The sequence below is a fragment of the Squalius cephalus genome (genome assembly GCF_949319135.1).
Source record: "Squalius cephalus genome assembly, chromosome: 17".
Classification (NCBI taxonomy): Eukaryota; Metazoa; Chordata; class Actinopteri; order Cypriniformes; family Leuciscidae; genus Squalius; species Squalius cephalus.
Genome location: NC_137138.1, coordinates 60,371 through 82,500, shown reverse-complemented (window position 1 = coordinate 82,500; position 22,130 = coordinate 60,371). Strand labels below are relative to the sequence as shown.

Sequence of the window (22,130 nt, the reverse complement as noted above, 5' to 3'; positions counted from 1 at the left end):
TTCTGGTGTGTGTGGTTCTGGTTCTGGTGTGTGTGTGTGTGTGTGTGTGGTTCTGGTTCTGGTGTGTGTGGTTCTGGTTCTGGTGTGTGTGGTTCTGGTTCTTGTGTGTGTGTGTGTGGTTCTGGTTCTGGTGTGTGTGGTTCTGGTTCTGGTGTGTGTGTGTGTGTGTGTGTGTGTGTGGTTCTGGTTCTGGTGTGTGTGGTTCTGGTTCTGGTGTGTGTGGTTCTGGTTCTGGTGTGTGTGTGTGTGTGTGGTTCTGGTTCTGGTGTGTGTGGTTCTGGTTCTGGTGTGTGTGGTTCTGGTTCTGGTGTGTGTGTGTGTGTGGTTCTGGTTCTGGTGTGTGTGGTTCTGGTTCTGGTGTGTGTGGTTCTGGTTCTGGTGTGTGTGTGTGTGTGTGGTTCTGGTTCTGGTGTGTGTGGTTCTGGTTCTGGTGTGTGTGTGTGTGTGTGGTTCTGGTTCTGGTGTGTGTGGTTCTGGTTCTGGTGTGTGTGTGTGGTTCTGGTTCTGGTGTGTGTGGTTCTGGTTCTGGTGTGTGTGGTTCTGGTGTGTGTGTGTGTGTGTGTGTGTGTGTGTGTGTGTGTGTGTGTGTGGTTCATGATATCAGTGTTGTGTTTCTGCAGGTTTGCTGCGAGAGCTGGATTCATCCGTCGCTCCTCTGAGTCTGACGGCCTCCATGATCTCGTTAGTGACGTACATTCGTCTCGGGCTCCACCGGATCAGACGCGACACAGAACCAGAACCAGCTCTGATCACCTGATTCCCAGAGGAAGAGATGAGGGATTCTGGGAAGATGAAGAGAGATTGATCGTGTCGTCTGAAACTCTTCATCATTCTGAAACGTGATCATGGCGATGTTCTTCAAACCCACGGGTCGTCCTGCTCATCCAGCACTGCTCCTCTTCCTCTCCAACACAGTCCAGCAGCTTCTCTTCTCACTTGCTTTGTATGACTGTGTGTGACACATATACACACACACACACACACACTGTACAGTGACACTGTAAGAGCAGCAAGTGCCTTTATTTTGTATTTGCTTACGGTTAGTTGATCAGATGAGTGTCGAGAATTGCAATGCAAATGTTTTTGATTTCTAGTATTTATATCATCACATGTGACCTGTGACCTGTGACCCATTAGAGAAACAGTGTCACAGTTGTTTGCATATACAGCCGATGGGCCTGACCTCTGACCTCTGACCCTCTGGAGCTTTTCTCATGATTGTCTCTCTTTAATGTTGATCCAGATGTTGGGAGAATCTGTTTGGACAAATATGTGATTTTGTCTTTTTTTCTCCTTTTTTTGCAGTGAGGCATTATTGTATTTATTTGTGTTAGCAGATATTTCGTGTATCATTTTTGATCAAGTGCAGAAATGATTTTCAGAACAGCTGATTGGTTGGCCGCTTGTTCTCGATAGCGGCTCCTCATTGGTCAAATCCTTCGGCACTTTTTAACTCGAGCACTAAGTATTTCCTTTTCCTCTCAGTCTTGGGTCCAGAGCAGCAGATGATGATTGACACCAGATGATGATGATTGACACCAGATGATGATGATTGACACCCAGATGATGATGATTCGTTTTATTTTCTGACAACTCTGGAAGATTAAGATACTGTCGAAATGGACCATCAGTGTGAAACTATGTCTATTTATTTTATACCCCATGATTGTGCAGTGGGAGTTTCGCTTGGTTTTCTACTACCTTATCAAACTCATAAAGGGCAAAAGTCTGATTTGATTAATTGCCAAATCTTAATTGAAAATGTGTTTGTGTGTCACATTGTGTTTGTGAAAAAAGAAAAGAAACTGTAGTTTTGGTGCCTTGTTCCCTTTTTTTCGGGTTCTGAGTTCAGTCGACTTATATTGAGGACTGAAGATCCTTTTCTCAGGATCCATTTGGATATGAATTGAATAAATCTTTATTATCCTTTATTATTTGTTCTCATTTGTCTTTGGCACCTCACAGGTTATTCATGACAGAAATATATTAATCACAAAAATAAAAATATCAACAATCGTTCAATAAACCAACTGACAGTGAGATAAAGGATCTCTTAAAATGAATTTCTCCGTCTCATGTGCCTTCCTGAAATGAGAGATGATTTACTAACCCAGACTGGGAAGCTTTGCTGGATCTGTGAAGTCTTTCCTACTTCAGTGACTTTTATTGCCTTCGCCTATATTTACAGAGCAGCTCGTAATGTTCCTCAGACTTGAATAATCCATCTCGAGGACAGAAACGGCCATTTCCCCAAAGATTACTAGCTATTTACTATTAATCTGAAATAAAAGTCAAATCCAAGATATTTCACCTTTCCTGACTTTTTTAACGAGCTGATTGTTGATAACAGGACGGCACTTTCACTCATGGCTTCAATGATTAAAGTCTTAATTAGAGTCACATCTCTCTGCATTAACCAGACCAACATGACCATCAGAATCAGCATATCTGATCTAACATGAATCTGCACTTCATTAGTTTGCGGAGAACGAAAACATTTACAATGATTCTTTCAGACGGAAGATCTCTAACCAAAACACTGTTTGATAAGAAATCTATAGTCTACATTAATGGCCAGTTAATAAGGCCCTGTTGCAGAAATAAAATGTATTAGAATTAAACATACTGAACTACAATCATGAAACTCCGTCATAGACCGCTGATGTGTCACTGTTGCTCTTCAGAGTTTGTGGATCTCATGTAAACACACAGGCTTGAGACGTTTGATTGATTTGTGTTTTCTGAAGTGGTTTTGTGTTCGTGTATTCAGCAACGCCTCCACCAGCTGCCAATCAAAGATGCTTTATCTTTAGATTTTACTTTAGTAAAGTAATTGAAATAGTTACACTACTTATTACATTTTAAATAGGATAACTTGAAATCTGTAACCTATTACATTTCCAAAGTAACCTTCCCAACACTGTGTAGAACACAACAGTACACATTCTTTTAATATTAATTTGTAAATGTATTCTTTTTTTCATGCATTTATTCTCAGCCTCACATTTATAGGCTAATGACATTTGAAAGACTATTATTAGATTAAATATTTGTATTACCTTATATGGTTTTCGTAACACAAACTGAATTATTATTTGAAACAATAAAAAATGTCTGGGACGCAAAAGGCCGATTTTCCACGCTTTGACCACCAGATGTCGTCAGTGTGAACCGTGTTGAAAAGCTTCGAGTAATGAACCATTTTACGATACAGTTGAGGGGAAAGCTTAAGTTTCCCATCACTAATTACATTGGAAGGGAGTGAATGTGCGTCGTCCATCTTTTCTCTGCATGGCTCTGGTTCCAGCAAGCTGTCAGATGGGTTCTCAAACGGACGATTTTGATTGACGTTTCCTTTGGACTTCAATTCCCAGAGTTCATAGCGCTTCAGAACGCGGAAGTTCCGCCGTGGTTCGTCTTGAGTGCGGATGCTGCTGCTGAAAATGTGGTAAAACATTGACAAAAACATTACAATTCACACAGCTAATTCAAATTTCTTTAACGTCGAATCGTCAGAATGGCTAATCTCTGTCAGTTCCTGTACTTGAATCCGTCTTGTTTGATGTGTTGATATTTTAGCTCGTGCTGCCGTGTTTTGTTTTACTTTAGAAAACAAAAACTTGTTAAAATGAATGTCTTTTATACGGAATATTCACGAAAATTGACCAACAACATTGAAGTGATTACTCGTACAATAAAAAATAGATAAAATGGGTTATTCATTGATAACAGTCAGTGTCTTTGACAATGATGATCTCGTTCAATTCAAATATTTGTATATCTGTATATCTATGTGTGTAGTGTTATTCCTTGAAGGTATAACGTGTAATTTATGTAATATCTTATCAAATCCCAGCTTTCAAAAGACCGCATGAAACAATAGATGGCATGACATCTTTATTGTACTTAAATCTTTCTGACGGTCATTTTCATGTCGTGTGAGCAGTGATAGTCATCTGAACATGTTTATGATTGATATAGTTATGATCTATTTGAATCTGTTAAAATAGTCTGTTTCTCAGTTTAAAAGTCACTGCACTGTGACTCTTGAACAAAGAATTATGTCTGAATTTGTGTGAGTGAGAGTGTGTGTGTGTGTGTGTGTGTGAATGAGTGTCTATTGTGTCAGGGTGTCACACACACACACACACACACACACTCACCCCACATATCTCTCTAAACACCAGAGGGCGTCTCACACACACACACACACACACACACACACACACCACATATCTCTCTAAACACCAGAGGGCGTCACACACACACACACACACACACACACACACACACACACACACACACACACACACACACACACACCACATATCCCTCTGAACACCAGAGGGCGTCTCACACACACACACACACACACCACATATCCCTCTGAACACCAGAGGGCGTCTCACACACACACACACACCACATATCCCTCTGAACACCAGAGGGCGTCTCACACACACACACACACACACACACACACACACACACACACACACACACCACATATCCCTCTGAACACCAGAGGGCGTCTCACACACACACACACACACACACACACACACACACACACACACACCACATATCCCTCTGAACACCAGAGGGCGTCTCACACGCCGCAGAAGTATGATAACACACATCATTCCAGGAAACCTCTGTCGCTGTATCTGAATAAACAGAAGATTGAAACGCTTTGATTAAACACGACTAATAAACACACGACTGCCTTATTCTGTGTCAGAAGCTCATCATCTCACAGAAGGAGGAGCTCAACTGTCCTTATGAAGTGAGTTTGGAGTAAATGCATGTTATTAAATGTTGTCTTTTGTTGGACAAGAGGTTCATAAATGCTTCTCATGTTTGGAAAGATGTTTAACGCGTGTTGCTTTTTCAGATGCACGTTTATAAGTGACTCAAAGTCGCAGTGCTTTCAGAGTGAGCCGCGTTTACAGAGCCGATCATCACTGACACGCATAACAAATGATCACAGCATTAGCGATTTTAAAAACGCGATAAGCCAAATCAGTTTATGTGCAGCCCTAGTGTGTGTATGTGTGTGTGTGTGTGTGTCTATTATGAGGTCCGTTATGAGGAGCCGTTTATACGAACAGCATGTCAGTTTTAGGATTTAACACTCGACTCATTTGTGATGAATGTTATTGTGTTGGGTCTCAGTGTATTTTGTGCTCAGAGGAGATTCTGTCTGCCAGTCTTTAACTGAAGTGTTCTGTCCATCCACAGACAGTAAACGCATGTGTGTGTCTGCAGGTGTTGGCGTGTGTGAGCGAGACATGGTGCCTGAACATGGGAAGCAGCAGAAATGCTCGTCGAACAGCGAGGGCGAGGTGGACGGGTCGTTCGTGTTCGAAGCCCAAGAGGCCTGGAAGGACTTCCACAACTCGCTCCGACAGTTCTATGAGAACGGAGAACTGTGTGACGTCACTCTGAAGGTACGAAACAGCGTGAGGTCCGTGTCACAATCATCTCATCCTAAATGTCTCCCTTTTCTTTTTTCCTGAAGGTTGGAAACAGACTCATACCATGTCACAAACTAGTTCTGGCCTGCGTTGTTCCATACTTCCGTGCCATGTTCCTCTCAGACATGGCCGAGGCCAAACAGGACCTGATTGAGATCCGGGATTTTGACGCTGACGCCATCCAGGACCTGGTGGGATTCGCATACTCGTCGCGGCTGACGCTGACGGTGGATAACGTTCAGCCGCTGCTGTACGCCGCCTGTATCCTGCAGGTGGAGCTGATCGCACGCGCCTGCTGCGAGTACATGAAGGCGCACTTCCACCCCTCCAACTGCCTGGCCGTTCGCACGTTTGCAGAGAGTCACAACAGGGTGGATCTGATGGACATGGCCGACCGGTACGCGTGTGAGCATTTTAGCGAAGTGGTGGAGTGTGAGGATTTCATCTGCGTTTCACCACAGCACCTGAAAACACTGCTGGCCTCCAGCGACCTCAACATTCAGTCCGAGACTCAAGTGTACAACGCCGCGGTCAAGTGGCTGAAAGCTAATCTGAAGCACCACGACATCTGGCTGGATCAGATCTTGTCTCAGGTGAGCCGCTCATGTTTTACAAGGTTTTTTCAATAAGTAAACTTGACCTGCTGAAATATCCTGCCAGATCCTGCTTCCATGCAAATCCAGCAGATCCCAACACACATTGTACAAGTTTAATGTATTAGATAAGTCCCTAAAATGGCCGTTTCACGCCGCAAGCTTGAGCTTCACGCAAGCGTAACTACATCATCATCACTGCAGACGTGCGAGAGGATTCACACTGGAAGCGTTTGTACAGCAGCAGAAGCTTAAAGCTACATAAATGAGCATTTCTTTACTAACACAACTATATCTGTTTTTGAAGTTGGTCACTTATAAACTTGATAATCTCAAAAGTTTATTAATATGAGGTGTGTACAATCGCATGTAATTGGTAAACCAAAAACACAACCAAGAAAAAATCTCCGATCATGTTGTTTCATGACACGGGTTTGATTTGGGTTGAGCTAGAGCCTATATAGGCTTTCTGTCTGTGTATTAATTAACTAAAGTCTGTGTATTAATAAACTAAAAGAAAGTTAATATATATTTTATGGCTGTAGTTTTTTTAATACACCATATCTTCACACAAACTGAATAATTAAAAACTAGTTTAAATGGGTAAATCTTCTATAAATATTTATTATTATATGGTGAGTGGGAGCAGGACACACGCGTTTTGCTTTCACACTAGCAGCGTTTGTCACGCGCGACTGAACCGCAGCGTGTGTACTAGGGGTGTAACGGTATGTGTATTCGTACCGGACCGTTTCGGTACAGGGCTTTCGGTTCGGTGCACGTGTGTACCGAATGACTGAATGCAATATTTTGTGTGCGGAACATAGGTACATTTTCGTGTTTCCACACGAACATATTAAGTGGCGGAAGTCTCCGCGTTCAGCGCAAATCCCGCCCTGCAGCTGATTCTAAAGTTTTACCAGTGTTTTACCCACCCGTCGTCACTGTAAACTAAACCAATGAAATAGACTGCAGGGCGAAAAAAAACTTTTCCGCTCCGTGTGCGCCGCCGCACTCTCCGTTCCGCGCGCGCGTGTGTGTGTGTGTGTGTGTGTGTCGGCCCGCTGCGCTGTCTGCTCAGTGTTCGAGTCCGTGTTTGCGCTGCGCGTTCTGCTCTGTCGTTAACGGCCCAAACACTCCAGTCATGTACCGATCACGCACTGGAAAAGCAAAGTCCGCTCAAATAAGGTGAAATTTCTCTGTAGTACACTTCTGTTTGCTGAGCTGGTATAGTTATGCTGGCAACAATGGTAAAATGACCTGCTCCGATCACTAGTAAAAATCTTAAATTGATTATGTTGATTGATTATTGAAAAATAATACTACATTGATATATTTATGTTTAATATTATTTTAATATAGGGCTATTTTCTGTTACTTTTTTCCCCGTGTTTCATTTAATTAGGTGATTTATAAGTTTAATTATTGATGATTACAAGCTTGGAGGAATTGCAATTAATTACAGCAAATTGTGCAATTAATTAGTTCTTTTTTTTTTTTTTTTGATTCCCAGCATTAATTTTTAAATATGAGCAGGCCTACAAGCTGGGATTGGTATGCTGCACTGTAATCATAGTTATTTATTTATATTTTTCATTATATTTTATTATGTCATATTGGTTTGAGACTGAGAGTATTTTATTTAGTGGAGAACTTTGCAGCAGTATTTTATTTCTTATTCTTTTTTTTTATTTTATATATATTATTATATTTTATTAAAAAGTGTTTAAAAAAGTGTAAACAAATTGTTAAAAAAAAGTTTATAGTAATAAACAACCTGCAGTTTAATGTTTGCATTTCTTTCCCTTACTGTACCGAAAATAAACCGAACCGTGACTTTAAAACCGAGGTACGTACCGAACCGTGATTTTTGTGTACCGTTACACCCCTAGTGTGTACAGACAGAGTACTCTATAATGGCTAAGTTGGCATTGCTTTATTTTGTTTTCAAATACATTTAAGAAAAAAGACTTGTCAAGAAGCTTATTTTATTAATCATTTCATTTATTTAACTTTTGGTTCATCTTTGTTTTTATTGTGCGGGCAACAAGTTTGTTTTTGGACATTTGTTTTCTTTTTAAATTGATGTTGGTCATTTGATTGACTGTTTAAAACAATAGATATCATCAATGCGCTTTTTGGGTAAAACTGCGGTGTATTTTGGCCATGATCAATGCATTGTCACTTTAATTCAGTGTAAGCGGCGCAGCAAAAATAGACTGGGCGCCGAAACTATCGCAGCACTGCTGCTCCTGCTCTGCTCCTGCTTCGCACTGCCGCGCCGCTTCTGCGTGCGGTGTGAATGCTCTAATCTGTTAACATGGGCGCCAAAAAAAATACGCGCTGCTTACGCTCTGCTAACGCGTGCAGTGTGAAACCGGCGTGATCCTGCTCTTGCTGCTCCTCCTGCTCCAGCTCTTGCTCCTGCTCCTGCTCCTGTTCCTGCTCCTGTTCCTGCTCCTGCTCCTGCTCTTGCTCTTGCTCCTGCTCCTGCTCCTGTTCCTGTTCCTGCTCCAGCTCTTGCTCTTGCTCCTGCTCCTGCTCCTGCTCCTGCTCCTGTTCCTGTTCCTGCTCCTGCTCCAGCTCCAGCTCCAGCTCCTGCTCCTGCTCCTGCTCCTGCTCCTGTTCCTGCTCTTGCTCTTGCTCCTGTTCCTGCTCCTGTTTCTGCTCTTGCTGCTGCTCCAGCTCCCTTTCCTGCTCCTGCTCCTGCTCCTGCTCCTGTTCCTGCTCCTGCTCCTGTTCCTGCTCCTGCTCTTGCTCTTGCTCTTGCTCTTGCTCCTGTTTCTGTTCCTGTTCCTGCTCCTACTCCTGTTCCTGCTCTTGCTCCTGCTCCTGCTCCTGCTCCTGTTCCTGTTCCTGCTCCTGCTCCTGTTCCTGCTCCTGCTCCTGCTTCTGCTCCTACTCCTGTTCCTGTTCCTGCTCCTGCTCCTGCTCCTGTTCCTGCTCCTGCTCCTGCTCTTGCTCTCGCCGGTTTCACACTGCACGCTTTGGCAGAGCGTATGCAGCACGTATTTTTTCCGGCGCCCATGTTAACAGATTAGAGCATTCACACCGCACGCAGAGGCGGCGCGTAGCAGGAGCAGAGCAGGAGCAGCAGTGCCGCGATAGTTTCGGCACACAGTCTATTTTTGCTGCGCTGCTTATGCCGAATTAAAGTGACAATGCAGTGATCATGGCCAAAATACACCGCAGTTTTACCCAAAAAGCGCATTGATAATATCTATTGTGTTTTAAGCAGTCAATCAAATGATCAACAGCAATTTAAAAAGAAAACAAATGTCCAAAGACAAACTTGTTGCCCGAACAATAAAAACAAAGATGAACCAAAAGTTATATAAATGAAATGATTAATAAAATAAGCTTCTTGACAAATCTTTTTTCTTAAATCTATTTGAAAACGAAATAAAGCAATGCCAACTTACCCATTATAGAGTACTCTGTCTGTACACACGCCGCGGATCAGTCGCACGTGACAAACGCTGCTAGTGTGAAAGCAAAACGCGCGTGTCCTGCTCCCGCTCACCGTACGCACTGCTCCTGCGCTGCTTACAATCTGCCAACGCGTGCAGTGTGAAACCGGCGTCACACTGCATGCGTTAGCAGAACGTAAGCAGCGTGTATTTGTTTCGCCGCCCATGTTAACAGATTAGAGCATTCACACCGCACGCAGAGGCGGCTCGGCAGCGCGTAGCAGAGCAGGAGCAGCAGTGCCACGATAGTTTCGGCGCCCAGTCTATTTTTGCTGCGCCGCTTACGCTGAATTAAAGTGACAATGCATTGATCATGGCCAAAATACACCGCAGTTTTACCCAAAAAGCGCATTGATGATATCTGTTGTGTTTTAAACAGTCAAACAAATGGCCAACAGCAATTTAAAAAGAAACCAAATGTCCAAAAACAAACTTGTTGCCCGAACAATAAAAACAAAGATGAACCAAAAGTTATATAAATGAAATTATTAATAAAATAAGCTTCTTGACAAGTCTTTTCTCTTAAATGTATTTGAAAATGAAATAAAGCAATGCCAACTTACCCATTATATAGTACTCTGTCTGTACACACGCTGCGGTTCAGCCGCACGTGACAAACGCTGCTAGTGTGAAAGCAAAACGCGTGTGTCCTGCTCCCGCTCACCATACGCACTGCTCCTGCGCTGCTTACGATCTGCTAACGCGTGCAATGTGAAACCGGCGTCTTGCTCTTGCTCCTATTCCTGCTCCTGTTCCTGCTCCCTTTCCTGTTCCTGCTTTTGCTCCTGCTCTTGCTCTTGCTTTTGCTCCTATTCCTGCTCCTATTCCTGCTCCTGTTCCTGCTCCCTTTCCTGTTCCTGCTTTTGCTCCTGCTCTTGCTCTTGCTTTTGCTCCTATTCCTGCTCCTATTCCTGCTCCTGTTCCCTTTCCTGTTCCTGTTCCTGTTCCTGTTCCTGCTCCTGCTCTTGCTCTTGCTCTTGCTATTGCTCCTGTTCCTGCTCTTGTTCCTGCTCCCTTTCCTGTTCCTGTTCCTGCTCCTCTTGCTCTTGTTCTTGCTCTTGCTGCTGCTCCAGCTCCCGTTCCTGTTCCTGCTCCTGTTCCTACTCCTGTTCCTGCTCCTGCTCCAGCTGCTGCTCTTGCTGCTGCTCCAGCTCCTGTTCCTTTTCCCGTTTCTGTTCCTGCTCCTGCTCCTGCTCCTGCTCCTGTTCCTGCTCCTGCTCCCTTTCCTGCTCCTGCTCTTGCTCCTGCTCTTGCTCTTGCTCTTGCTCCTGTTCCTGCTCTTGTTCCTGCTCCCTTTCCTGTTCCTGCTCCTCCTCCTGCTCCTACTCCAGCTGCTGCTCCAGCTCCTGTTCCTGTTCCTTCTCCTGTTCCTACTCCTGTTCCTGCTCAAGCTCCTGTTCCTGTTTCTGCTCCTGCTCCTGCTCCTGCTCCTGTTCCTGCTCCCTTTCCTGCTCCTGCTCCTGCTCTTGCTCCTGTTCCTGCTCTTGTTCCTGCTCCTGCTCTTGCTCCTGTTCCTGCTCTTGTTCCTGCTCCCTTTCCTGCTCCCTTTCCTGTTCCTGTTCCTGTTCCTGCTCCTCCTCTTGCTCTTGCTCTTGCTGCTGCTCCAGCTCCCATTCCTGTTCCTGTTCCTAATCCTGTTCCTGCTCCTGCTCCAGCTGCTGCTCTTGCTGCTGCTCCAGCTCCTGTTCCTGCTCCTGCTCCTGTTCCTGCTCCTGCTCCTGTTCCTGCTCTTGATGCTGCTCCTGCTCTTGCTGCTGCTCCAGCTCCTGCTCCAGCTCCTGCTCCAGCTCCTGCTCCTGCTCCTGTTCCTGCTTCTGCTTCTGCTTCTGCTCCTGCTCCTGCTCCTGCTCCTGTTCCTGCTCCTGCTCTTGCTCTTGCTCTTGCTCCTGTTCCTGCTCTTGCTGCTGCTCCAGCTCCTGTTCCTGCTCCAGCTCCTGTTCCTGCTCCTGTTCCTCTTCCTGCTCCTGATCATGTTCCTGCTCCTATTCCTGCTCTTGCTGCTGCTCCAGCTCCTGTTCCTGTTCCTGCTCTTGCTCTTGCTCTTGTTCCTGTTCCTGTTCCTGCTCCTGCTCCTGTTCCTGCTCCTGCTCCTGCTCCTGCTCCTGCTCTTGCTCTTGCTCCTGCTCCTGCTCCTGCTCCTGCTCCTGCTCCTGCTCGTGCTCTTGCTCCTGCTCTTGCTCTTGCTCTTGCTCTTGCTCTTGCTCTTGCTCCTGCTCCTGCGCTTGCTCTTGCTCTTGCTCCAGCTCCTGCTCCAGCTGCTGCTCTTGCTGCTGCTCCAGCTCCTGTTCCTGTTCCTGCTCCTGCTCTTGATGCTTCTCCTGCTCCTGCTCTTGCTGCTGCTCCAGCTCCTGTTCCTGCTCCTGTTCCTGTTCCTGCTCCTGCTCCTGTTCCTGCTCTTGCTGCTGCTCCAGCTCCTGTTCCTGTTCCTGTTCCTGTTCCTGCTCTTGCTCGTGCTCCTGTTCCTGTTCCTGCTCCTGTTCCTGCTCCTGCTCCCTTTCCTGCTCCAGCTCCTGTTCCTGCTCTTGCTCTTGCTCTTGCTCCTGTTCCTGTTCCTGCTCCTGCTCCCTTTCCTGCTCCAGCTCCTGTTCCTGCTCTTGCTCTTGCTCCTGTTCCTGCTCCTGCTCTTGCTCCTGCTCCTGCTCTTACTCCTGTTCCTGCTCTTGCTCTTGCTCTTGCTCTTGCTCTTGCTCCTATTCCTGCTCCTGTTCCTGCTCCTGTTCCTGCTCCTGTTCCTGCTCCTGCTCCTGCTCCTGCTCCTGTTCCTGCTCCTGCTCCTGCTCCTGCTCCCTTTCCTGTTCCTGCTCCTGCTCCTGCTCTTGCTCTTGCTCCTATTCCTGTTCCTGCTCCCTCTCCTGTTCCTGTTCCTGTTCCTGCTCCTGCTCTTGTTCTTGCTCTTGCTCCTGTTCCAGTTCCTGCTCCCTTTCCTGTTCCTGTTCTTGCTCCTGCTCTTGCTCTTGCTGCTGCTCCAGCTCCCGTTCCTGTTCCTGCTCCTGCTGCTGCTGCTCCTGTTCCTGCTCCTGTTCCTGCTCCCTTTCCTGTTACTGTTCCTGCTCCTGTTCCGGTTCCTGTTCTTGCTCCAGCTTCTGTTCCTGCTGCTACTCCTGTTCCTTTACCTGCTGCGGCTCCTGTTCCTGTTCCATTTCCTGTTACTGTTCCTGCTCCAGCTTCTCCTCCTGTTCCGGTTCCTGCTCCTGCTCTTGCTCTTGCTCCTGTTTCTGCTCTTGTTCCTGCTCCCTTTCCTGTTCCTGTTCCTGCTCCTGCTCTTGCTCTTGCTCTTGCTGCTGCTCCAGCTCCCGTTCCTGTTCCTGCTCCAGCTCCTGTTCCTGCTGCTACTCCGGTTCCTGTTCTTGCTCCAGCTCCTGTTCCTGCTGCTACTCCTGTTCCTTTACCTGCTGCGGCTCCTGTTCCTGTTCCATTTCCTGTTACTGTTCCTGCTCCAGCTTCTCCTCCTGTTCCGGTTCCTGTTCCTGCTCCTGCTCCTGCGCCTGCTCCTGCTCCAGCTCCTACTGCTGCTGCTGTTCCTGTTCCATTTCCTGCTACTGTTCCTGCTCCTGCTTGATGCATGTACGCTGCTTCTGCTCCCAGTGTGAATGCACTCATTGGTTAAAATGCACGGCAGAAAAAATTACACGCTGCTCATGCATCACTCATGCTCGCGGACGGCCGTAAATGAAAGTATAGGTAGCCAGACATCGATTGAGTGCGTGACCATGCGCTCGTACAAATGCGACCCGCACATTCTCAAATTATCACATTTGGTCGCAGTCTAGAGCCCTGTGAAGTCCAACAGAAGTGTCAGTATGGCTGGATCTGTGGAAACATGGTAAAATGTTGAAGTGTGCCGCACGGTCCAGTTTCCCCATGTAACCATGTACAGATTCAGAATCGCATTTCAGAAACAGGCTTGGATCTTTTTAAGGTCTTGTTAGCAAATTTATTTATTTAGGCACTTGTATTCATGCTAGTTTATTTTTTCAGATTTTTTCTTAATCTGATAGAAGCATCCTGATCTGATGGGTTTTTCTCACACAGGTGCGTCTTCCTCTGCTGCCGGTGGATTTCCTCACATCCACTGTTGCCAAAGAGGAGATGATCAAGGCCAATCTGAACTGCAGAGATCTTTTGGATGAGGCTCGCAACTATCATTTGCACCTTAGTAACAAGAGCGTTCCTGACTTTGAGTATTCAATCCGTATGACACCCCGCAAACACACCGCAGGTCTGGACATTCGGCCCTGCTTCTTTTTCACACTTGTGTAGTTTAGTCTTTCTTTTCTGTCATTCGACATTTAAACCTCTGGGTACCTGCTGTACTTTTGACAGGTGTGTTGTTCTGTGTTGGGGGACGGGGGGGATCCGGTGACCCATTCCGCAGTATCGAGTGTTACTCCATCAGTAAAAACAGCTGGTTCTTCGGCCCTGAAATGAACAGCAGACGGAGACACGTGGGAGTGATTTCAGTGGCAGGTGAGAAAGAGATATGAAAAGCAAGTAAAAGAAGCAGTGATTTATAGAGAAAAGCAGTTTGTAAAAGAATGATTCAAAGATGAAAATATTTTGTTTGTTATTAAGAGACACTTTCACTTTTAACATCCTTTTTCAGGTGGCCTTTAGATTTGTAGGTTTAAACATCAGCGTAGAAGTATTTTAAGAGAGAGGCTATATGAACTAGGCAGGCATGAAAACTCCTCACCTTTCGGCGAAATTCGCCGTTTTAAAACCAAAATGGGTCACCTACGTGATTTGTGCTGATCCGATGAGAAAATATTTATTGGTGGGGGGTTCGTGGTCGTGGCCAGCATTTACCAGCTATATCTCTATAGTTACCATAAACGTTGCAGCTTTAAAAAACCAATCATCATTTCTAATGCCGAAACCTGACAGCCAATCTGAGTCAAAGTAGGGCAGAATTGTTTTCAAAGTCTTTTACACCGCAAGTCTGACAACCGGACACACTGCCGAACAAAGAACCGCACGTCGGAAAGCAAGCCTGAGGTAAGTTAGCTTACAATGTTAACTGTTGTTTTTTTGGCTTTCTGACCCCAAGACTCAACTAATCTCTGCAATTCTCCATTTGTGATCCTTGAAGAGTCTTTGGCCACTCAAACAATATAGACAATATAGACACACGTCCTCTTCCTGGCAGATTCGTAACATCTTTAGTTGATTATAACTTCTTAATTATTGCCCTGATGGTCAAAATGGGGATTTTCAATTCTTTAGCTATTTTCTTACAGCCACTTTCTATTTTGTGATGGTCAACAATCTTTTGCTGCACATCAGAACTATATTCTGTGTTTTTTAGGGCTGTACTCAACCAAAGAAAATCTTGGTCGACTGAAGTCCTGAAATTTTCGACTAAAAATCGACTAAAATCGACTAAAAATGATGTTAGAAAAAAAAACGTTAAATTAATTAGATGCGCACTGTGCGCAGTACTTGGTAGCCTTGTTGTCCGCCTAAATGAATTATAAATAAACATAAACAACTAGTAGGCTATTTGCAGTATATTAAATCGTTTTTGACCTAATTATTTTGCACTGAAATGAGTCTGACACTCGAGTCTGTCAGCTCTGACAGCGCTGCATCACGTGCACCTGCGCAATATCATAGCTTATGATTTCCGAAAATAGTACTATGTTGTCAACTAGTGATATCATCACAAGAACTGTTGAGGAATATGCAACATAATTTAGACAATTATTTTTGTCATATGTTATAATAATAAGTTATAACTGTCAGACACTATCATTTCACCGTGCATGTCCTCGCACCGAGCGAGGCTGAACATGAGCTCAGCTTCGCAGCTGAGACACGAATAGACTATTAACTTAAAGCTTTTACTCTTAATAAACACAAAAGGCACGTCCACTTTAATAAAAAAAAAATATTTATTAAACAAACCAGATCAAGAGCAGAAACGAAATAAAGTGCATAACTGAAAAATAAAGCATCCTAGGCTCAAAACTAACACAACCAACAGCACAGCGCAATTGCGCATTAGGCTCCAAATAAAAAATAAAAAAGTTAGGTTATCACACTAAAACATTGAAATATGCAAATTCTGATATGTTCATAGCCTACTCAAAACAGACTGGGCAAGCTAACGCAGACAAGTGAGCTTACCACTTTTAGATGATATGTCATGTTTGTCGTCAAGCTGTGGAAAACTGTTGCTTGCAAACTTTGCATTCGACCTTTTTCCTGTTATCAATTTTAACAAAATGCTGGCACACTGTCGATTTCTTTGTTGTTGACATGTTAGAAGAGGACTGACTATTAAACGCTCTCACAATTAAATAAATAATATTCAGCATCAAACCTTCTACGCTCGACGCTCTCTCTTGGGTTGAACTAATCCAAAAAAGGTGAAAACAAGGGGGGTGTTTTGAAGACAGACTGTTACAGTGAAACAAGGGTACTCTGAAAACACCCCCATTAGCAGTTAGTGCTTTCCACCTGATGAAATGAGCGCGCCTCAGCGCGGCAAAACTGATGAAATAAACGCGGCAGAAAATCGACCAATCAGAATTTTGGTCGAACCAGAACGTATCGACCAACTAATCGACTAATCGACTAGGACAGTACAGCCCTAGTGTTTTTCCTCATTGTGATGGATGATTCAGGGAATTTGGCCTTTGTGCTTCCTCATATTTAAACTCCTGTGAAACACGAAGTCATAGCTGGACAATTTCATGTTCCAAGTCACCCTGGTGTGCTAAAAAAGGTAAATATTAATGGGAATATACTGCAGAGATATTTTATTCATAAAAAATTCTAGGGGTATGAATAATTGTGGCCAACGTGTTTTGGAGAAAAACATTTATTTCATAATGTGATTTCCCCCCCCCACTTTCAATTCTTTTACTTCAATGAAAGGTTCGATTTTTGCCAATTTTTTGAATGAAAGATCAAAAGGATAAACGATGCAGATTTATTTTTTACAGCCATTTTTGATCATATTTACCAGGGGTATGATTAATTCTGAGCACGACTGTATATATATATAAAGTTGATTGGATTGGATTTTTTGCTGCCGCATCCTTCTCACCTTTTTTACCCCTGACCTGTTTTCATGCCTGACTAGGGCTGTGCGATTATATCTCACTCCTCATGGTTAGCGTGGGTTAGGGTTAGGGTCAAGTCACCTTTATTTATAAAGCGCTTTTTACAATACAGATTGTTTCAAAGCAGCTTTAGAGAGATAACAGGAAAATAATGCAACAAAGTTTGTTTCGGCTGTACAGCAGATCTAGAAGAAAATAGCGTCATAGTCCAGCTTAAGTTTGTTCAGTGATGGTTCATTTTCGTTGTAAAAACGTTATTAACTTAGTTATTAGTGGATCTGAACATCTGCACCTTCCGACACTGTTAGAAATGAATCAGATTTTGTTCTCCATTTTTAGGCAATGTTGGGCGAAGCAGAATGCAAGTAAAACAAAAATGGAAAAATCAAATTCCTGCTTACAACAAATGACACAAACCTATGATTAAATCTTCACATTCATCAATTTACAGGGAAAGTTTATGCTGTTGGTGGCCATGATGGCAATGAGCACCTCGGGAACATGGAGATGTTTGATCCACTCACCAACAAGTGGATGATGAAAGCGTCCATGAACACAAAACGGTAACAACCCGACCTAATGTTCTGCTTGAATGCTATTCGTAAAATAAATAGTTTTAATTCATTTTTATAGTTATCATTTTATTCTCATGGTGTTAATCTGTAAATATGCTTTATCCAACCGTCTAGCAAAATGAATGTATTGTAAGTTTTGAATCAATTGACAAAGGTGAATGAGAGGTAATGCTGTGTTCTGTGATTAGGAGGGGGATTGCGCTGGCTGCTCTCGGCGGTCCCATCTACGCCATCGGTGGTCTGGATGATAACTCCTGCTTCAGTGATGTGGAGCGCTATGACATCGAGTCTGACCGCTGGAGCGCCGTCGCCCCCATGAACACGCCCAGAGGAGGTGTCGGTTCTGTGGCGCTCGGGGTACGAAAGCCGCAACAACACAAGTTTATGACAGCCGTGTTTCCACTGTCGGGCCAAAAGCGAGGTGCTTTCTACTCTCACTTCTGTGGCTCGTCGGGGCTTCCGAGCCAACGGCCAGTGCTTTTGGGCCTGCCGAATACCTTGGTCCAAAGCAGGCCAACTGGGGCTTGAGGAGTTGTTACAAACCAAGATGCTCAGCACCTCTGCTCATTTCCCATGTTATCAGGCTACCAGCTAACTTCAACAGTCAAGTCATTTTAAACAATTTTCGGCTCAAAACTCACTTTCAGACACCAGCAAGTGCTTGACATAACTTCTGATCATCATATGAAGCAGAATTATATTTATATGCGATGCTAAAGGCTACTTATGCTAACCAGATTGCTTTTTATCTGTCTCTTCTCTGTACCTTTGTTGATGTCGCATGTGATAAAAACCTATTAGAAAATTAATTGAAATGTTCACTCTTTCTAAAGAAATGTGAGGTAAAAATAAGATTTTTTATTAATATTTTTCTAAATGCTGTAGCCTCGGCCCGCGCTGACCCGCCGTTAGCCTCGGCCCGCGCTGACCCGCCGTTATCCTCGACCCGCGCTGACCCGCCGTTAGCCTCGAGCCGCGCTGACCCGCCGTTATCCTCGACCCGCGCTGACCCGGCGTTATCCTCGGCCCGCGCTGACCCGCCGTTAGCCTCGACCCGCGCTGACCCGGCGTTATCCTCGGCCCGCGCTGACCCGCCGTTAGCCTCGACCCGCGCTGACCCGGCGTTATCCTCGGCCCGCGCTGACCCGCCGTTATCCTCCAAGCCGCGCTGACCCGCCGTTATCCTCAAGCCGCGCTGACCCGCCGTTATCCTCGAGCCGTGCTGACCCGCCGTTATCCTCCAAGCCGCGCTGACCCGCCGTTATCCTCGAGCCGCGCTGACCCGCCGTTATCCTCCAAGCCGCGCTGACCCGCCGTTAGCCTCGAGCCGCGCTGACCCGCCGTTATCCTCGAGCCGCGCTGACCCGCCGTTATCCTCCAAGCCGCGCTGACCCGCCGTTAGCCTCGAGCCGCGCTGACCCGCCGTTATCCTCGGCCCGCGCTGACCCGCCGTTATCCTCCAAGCCGCGCTGACCCGCCGTTATCCTCCAAGCCGCGCTGACCCGCCGTTATCCTCGGCCCGCGCTGACCCGCCGTTATCCTCGGCCCGCGCTGACCCGGCGTTATCCTCGGCCCGCGCTGACCCGCCGTTATCCTCGGCCCGCGCTGACCCGCCGTTATCCTCCAAGCCGCGCTGACCCGCCGTTATCCTCAAGCCGCGCTGACCCGCCGTTATCCTCGGCCCGCGCTGACCCGCCGTTATCCTCAAGCCGCGCTGACCCGCCGTTATCCTCAAGCCGCGCTGACCCGCCGTTATCCTCGAGCCGCGCTGACCCGCGGTTAGCCTCGAGCCACGCTGACCCGCCGTTATCCTCGGCCCGCGCTGACCCGCCGTTATCCTCGGCCCGCGCTGACCCGCCGTTATCCTCAAGCCGCGCTGACCCGCCGTTATCCTCGGCCCGCGCTGACCCGCCGTTATCCTCGGCCCGCGCTGACCCGCCGTTAGCCTCGGCCCGCGCTGACCCGCCGTTAGCCTCGGCCCGCGCTGACCCGCCGTTAGCCTCGGCCCGCGCTGACCCGCCGTTAGCCTCGAGCCGCCCTGACCCGCCGTTATCCTCGGCCCGCACTGACCCGCCGTTAGCCTCGAGCCGCGCTGACCCGGCGTTATCCTCGGCCCACGTTGACCCGCCGTTAGCCTCGGCCCGCGTTGACCCGCCGTTAGCCTCGGCCTGCGCTGACCCGCTGTTAGCCTCGGCCTGCACTGGCCCGCCGTTAGCCTCGACCCGCTGTTAGCCTCGGCCTGCACTGACCCGCTGTTAGCCTCGACCCGCTGTTAGCCTCGGCCTGCACTGACCCGCTGTTAGCCTCGACCCGCTGTTAGCCTCGGCCTGCACTGACCCGCTGTTAGTCCCGACCCGCTGTTAGCCTCGGCCTGCACTGACCCGCTGTTAGCCTCGGCCTGCACTGACCCGCTGTTAGCCTCGACCCGCTGTTAGCCTCGGCCTGCACTGACCCGCTGTTAGCCTCGGCCTGCACTGACCCGCTGTTAGTCCCGACCCGCTGTTAGCCTCGGCCTGCACTGACCCGCTGTTAGCCTCGGCCTGCACTGACCCGCTGTTAGTCCCGACCCGCTGTTAGCCTCGGCCTGCACTGACCCGCTGTTAGTCCCGACCCGCTGTTAGCCTCGGCCTGCACTGACCCGCTGTTAGCCTCGACCCGCTGTTAGCCTCGGCCTGCACTGACCCGCTGTTAGCCCCGACCCGCTGTTAGCCTCGGCCTGCACTGACCCGCTGTTAGCCTCGGCCTGCACTGACCCGCTGTTAGCCTCGACCCGCGTTATACAATGTTTTTATTCCTTCTCTTCATGAGTGTTGCAGGTTTGAGATGTGATGTGTTGATTTGCTGTGTTGGTCAGGGTTTTGTGTATGCTGTCGGGGGAAATGATGGCGTGGCGTCGCTGTCCAGCGTTGAGCGCTTCGACCCTCATCTGAACAAATGGACCGATGTGCGGGAAATGGGACAGCGGCGTGCTGGGAACGGAGTCAGCGAACTCAACGGATGCCTCTATGTTGTCGGTAAAGATCAGAATGTGTATTTGATCATCTGAATTTTCGACCTCATGTGACCCGGGCTGTGTGTGTGTGTGTGTGTGTGTGTGTGTGAAGGGGGTTTTGACGATAACTCTCCGCTGAGCTCCGTCGAGCGCTTCGACCCCAGGACGAGCCGCTGGGAGTATGTGGCAGAGCTCACCACACCAAGGGGCGGAGTCGGCGTCGCCACGGTGATGGGGCGTGTCTTCGCCGTCGGGGGCCACAACGGAAACATCTACCTGAACACAGTGGAGGCCTTCGAGCCACGCATGAACAGGTGAGAGATAGAGCCGGGCATGGGTGTGATTTCCTGAATCAGGTGGACTCAGCTGCTGTGTGTGTGTGTGTGTGTGTGTGTGTGTGTTTTCCTCCAGATGGGAGCTGGTTGGCTCGGTGTCTCACTGTCGGGCCGGAGCCGGAGTCGCAGTGTGTTCCACTCACATCAGTCAGATTCGGGACGTCGGCCAGGGCTCCAGTAACGTCGCCGACTGCATGTAGACACACACTCCACACACCCACGTTCAGCTTTACCGTGGCTTTCTGGTTTCCTAACGAGAGACGTTTGTTTCCCTTTGATCACTGATCTGATGTTTCTGCTGAAGTAAGGAATGTTCAGTAAACTACACTACGGTGTTCAGTAATCAGAGCTGAGGTTCAGTCTCTGAATATCCATGACATGAATTCAGCAATTTAGCAGTTCCTCATGTAAAGCGTTGAATGACATCAGATACTTGATGCACAAGGTTAAAAATCACTATTTTGTGACTTCAGGACCCAAAGAACAATCAAAAAGAGATGGTTCTGTGTTAGTTTGCATGCGTACAATCACAGAGATTGGTGAGCACTAGCAGATCCTCAACAGAACTGAATCTAGACTGGTTTCAGCTTTAGGTTGTGCTCAACAGTTTAACGTGATTAAGGCTTGTGCTTTTCACTGCCAAACGTGAAGTTGAACAGCTAGCCGAGACAGAAGCTCAGAGACACTTTTATATGTTACCGATGTGTATTACAAATTTAAAGCTTTTTCTGGCTTGGTTTTGTGGCGTTCATCGTTATACATGATTTAGTTCGACGTGAAACAATGTTTGCCTTTGAAACAGATCAGTTTATACAATGAGGGCACACATTGAGTTTTTATATGTATGTATGAAGTGTTTGGTTTGAGTCTCTGAATTCTGAATATGAAATATTTATTTTGTCTAATGCATTTTTTTTTTACTTTTGAGTTCATGTTTTCAGTGGCATAAAAAACATCTGATCATATTTATGAACTGCTGTTAAAATGTTGTTATTGTTGAACTGTTTTACATTATACTGGTGTCAGAGATGTTTAACATGTTGCATTCAGTGATGTGTAACTGTAACAAATATAATATTCAAATAGTGATTTATATAACATCCTTGCCGATCCACAGAAGCACAGACTATTTTAACTGCATTTCTGTACCTGCTGATTTTAATGCAGTGTATTTGATGGATATTTATCTTAAACAAACGTGACCTGTCTGAGGAATGACGCTTTATAGCATATTCACCCATGCTTTACTGTTTTGCTCAATAACCATTTATTTATTTCATTCAGTTTTTTCTTGTGTGACTTTCTTTTGTCTTTGTAACAATTAAATAAAAACAGAAAACCAGTCGCCTTTTCTGTTTCTTCTCTTTCTAAAACCCTGTGAAGCTCCAAAAGTGGGTAAGAAATAGAACTCCGTTTCATGAGCTTTCCATTTAGTTTAAATGTGAATATAATAATCTGAAGTGTTTGTTTACATTCTTTCCTGTAATACCTTTAGCAGCACTAAACAGATTATCTAACATCAACCCAAACGTCCACGACTGCAGTTTAATGGACAGTGTAGAGTAATTAGCATTTTAGTTTTGTATTTGCTGCTTTTTATTGTTTTTTGACAATTTTGCAG

At 46.3% G+C, this 22,130-nt stretch overlaps 2 protein-coding genes across 7 annotated transcripts in view; both read left to right on the top strand.

Moving 5' to 3' along the window:
- The window catches only part of aff1 (AF4/FMR2 family, member 1), a 35,308-nt gene extending 33,164 nt beyond the window's left edge, over positions 1 to 2,144 (top strand). For 5 of the 6 annotated variants that reach the window (XM_079898476.1, XM_079898475.1, XM_079898474.1 and 2 more), the window contains exon 19: positions 621 to 2,144. In XM_079898476.1, the coding sequence (XP_079754602.1) occupies positions 621 to 757 (137 nt within the window). In that variant the 3' untranslated portion in view covers positions 758 to 2,144. The remainder of the gene's footprint in view (positions 1 to 620) is intronic. The other variant, XR_013824011.1, reaches the window with a different exon arrangement.
- A 1,232-nt stretch (positions 2,145 to 3,376) lies between these two features.
- On the top strand, positions 3,377 to 21,856 carry klhl8 (kelch-like family member 8). Its single transcript, XM_079898394.1, has 10 exons — positions 3,377 to 3,448; positions 5,269 to 5,450; positions 5,522 to 6,070; positions 13,573 to 13,759; positions 13,864 to 14,007; positions 17,059 to 17,170; positions 17,371 to 17,539; positions 20,037 to 20,196; positions 20,287 to 20,488; positions 20,586 to 21,856. The coding sequence occupies exons 2-10, from the start codon at positions 5,292 to 5,294 to the stop codon at positions 20,707 to 20,709; spliced, it is 1,806 nt and encodes a 601-aa protein (XP_079754520.1). The 5' UTR covers positions 3,377 to 3,448; positions 5,269 to 5,291; the 3' UTR covers positions 20,710 to 21,856.
- Positions 21,857 to 22,130: the final 274 nt, after the last annotated feature.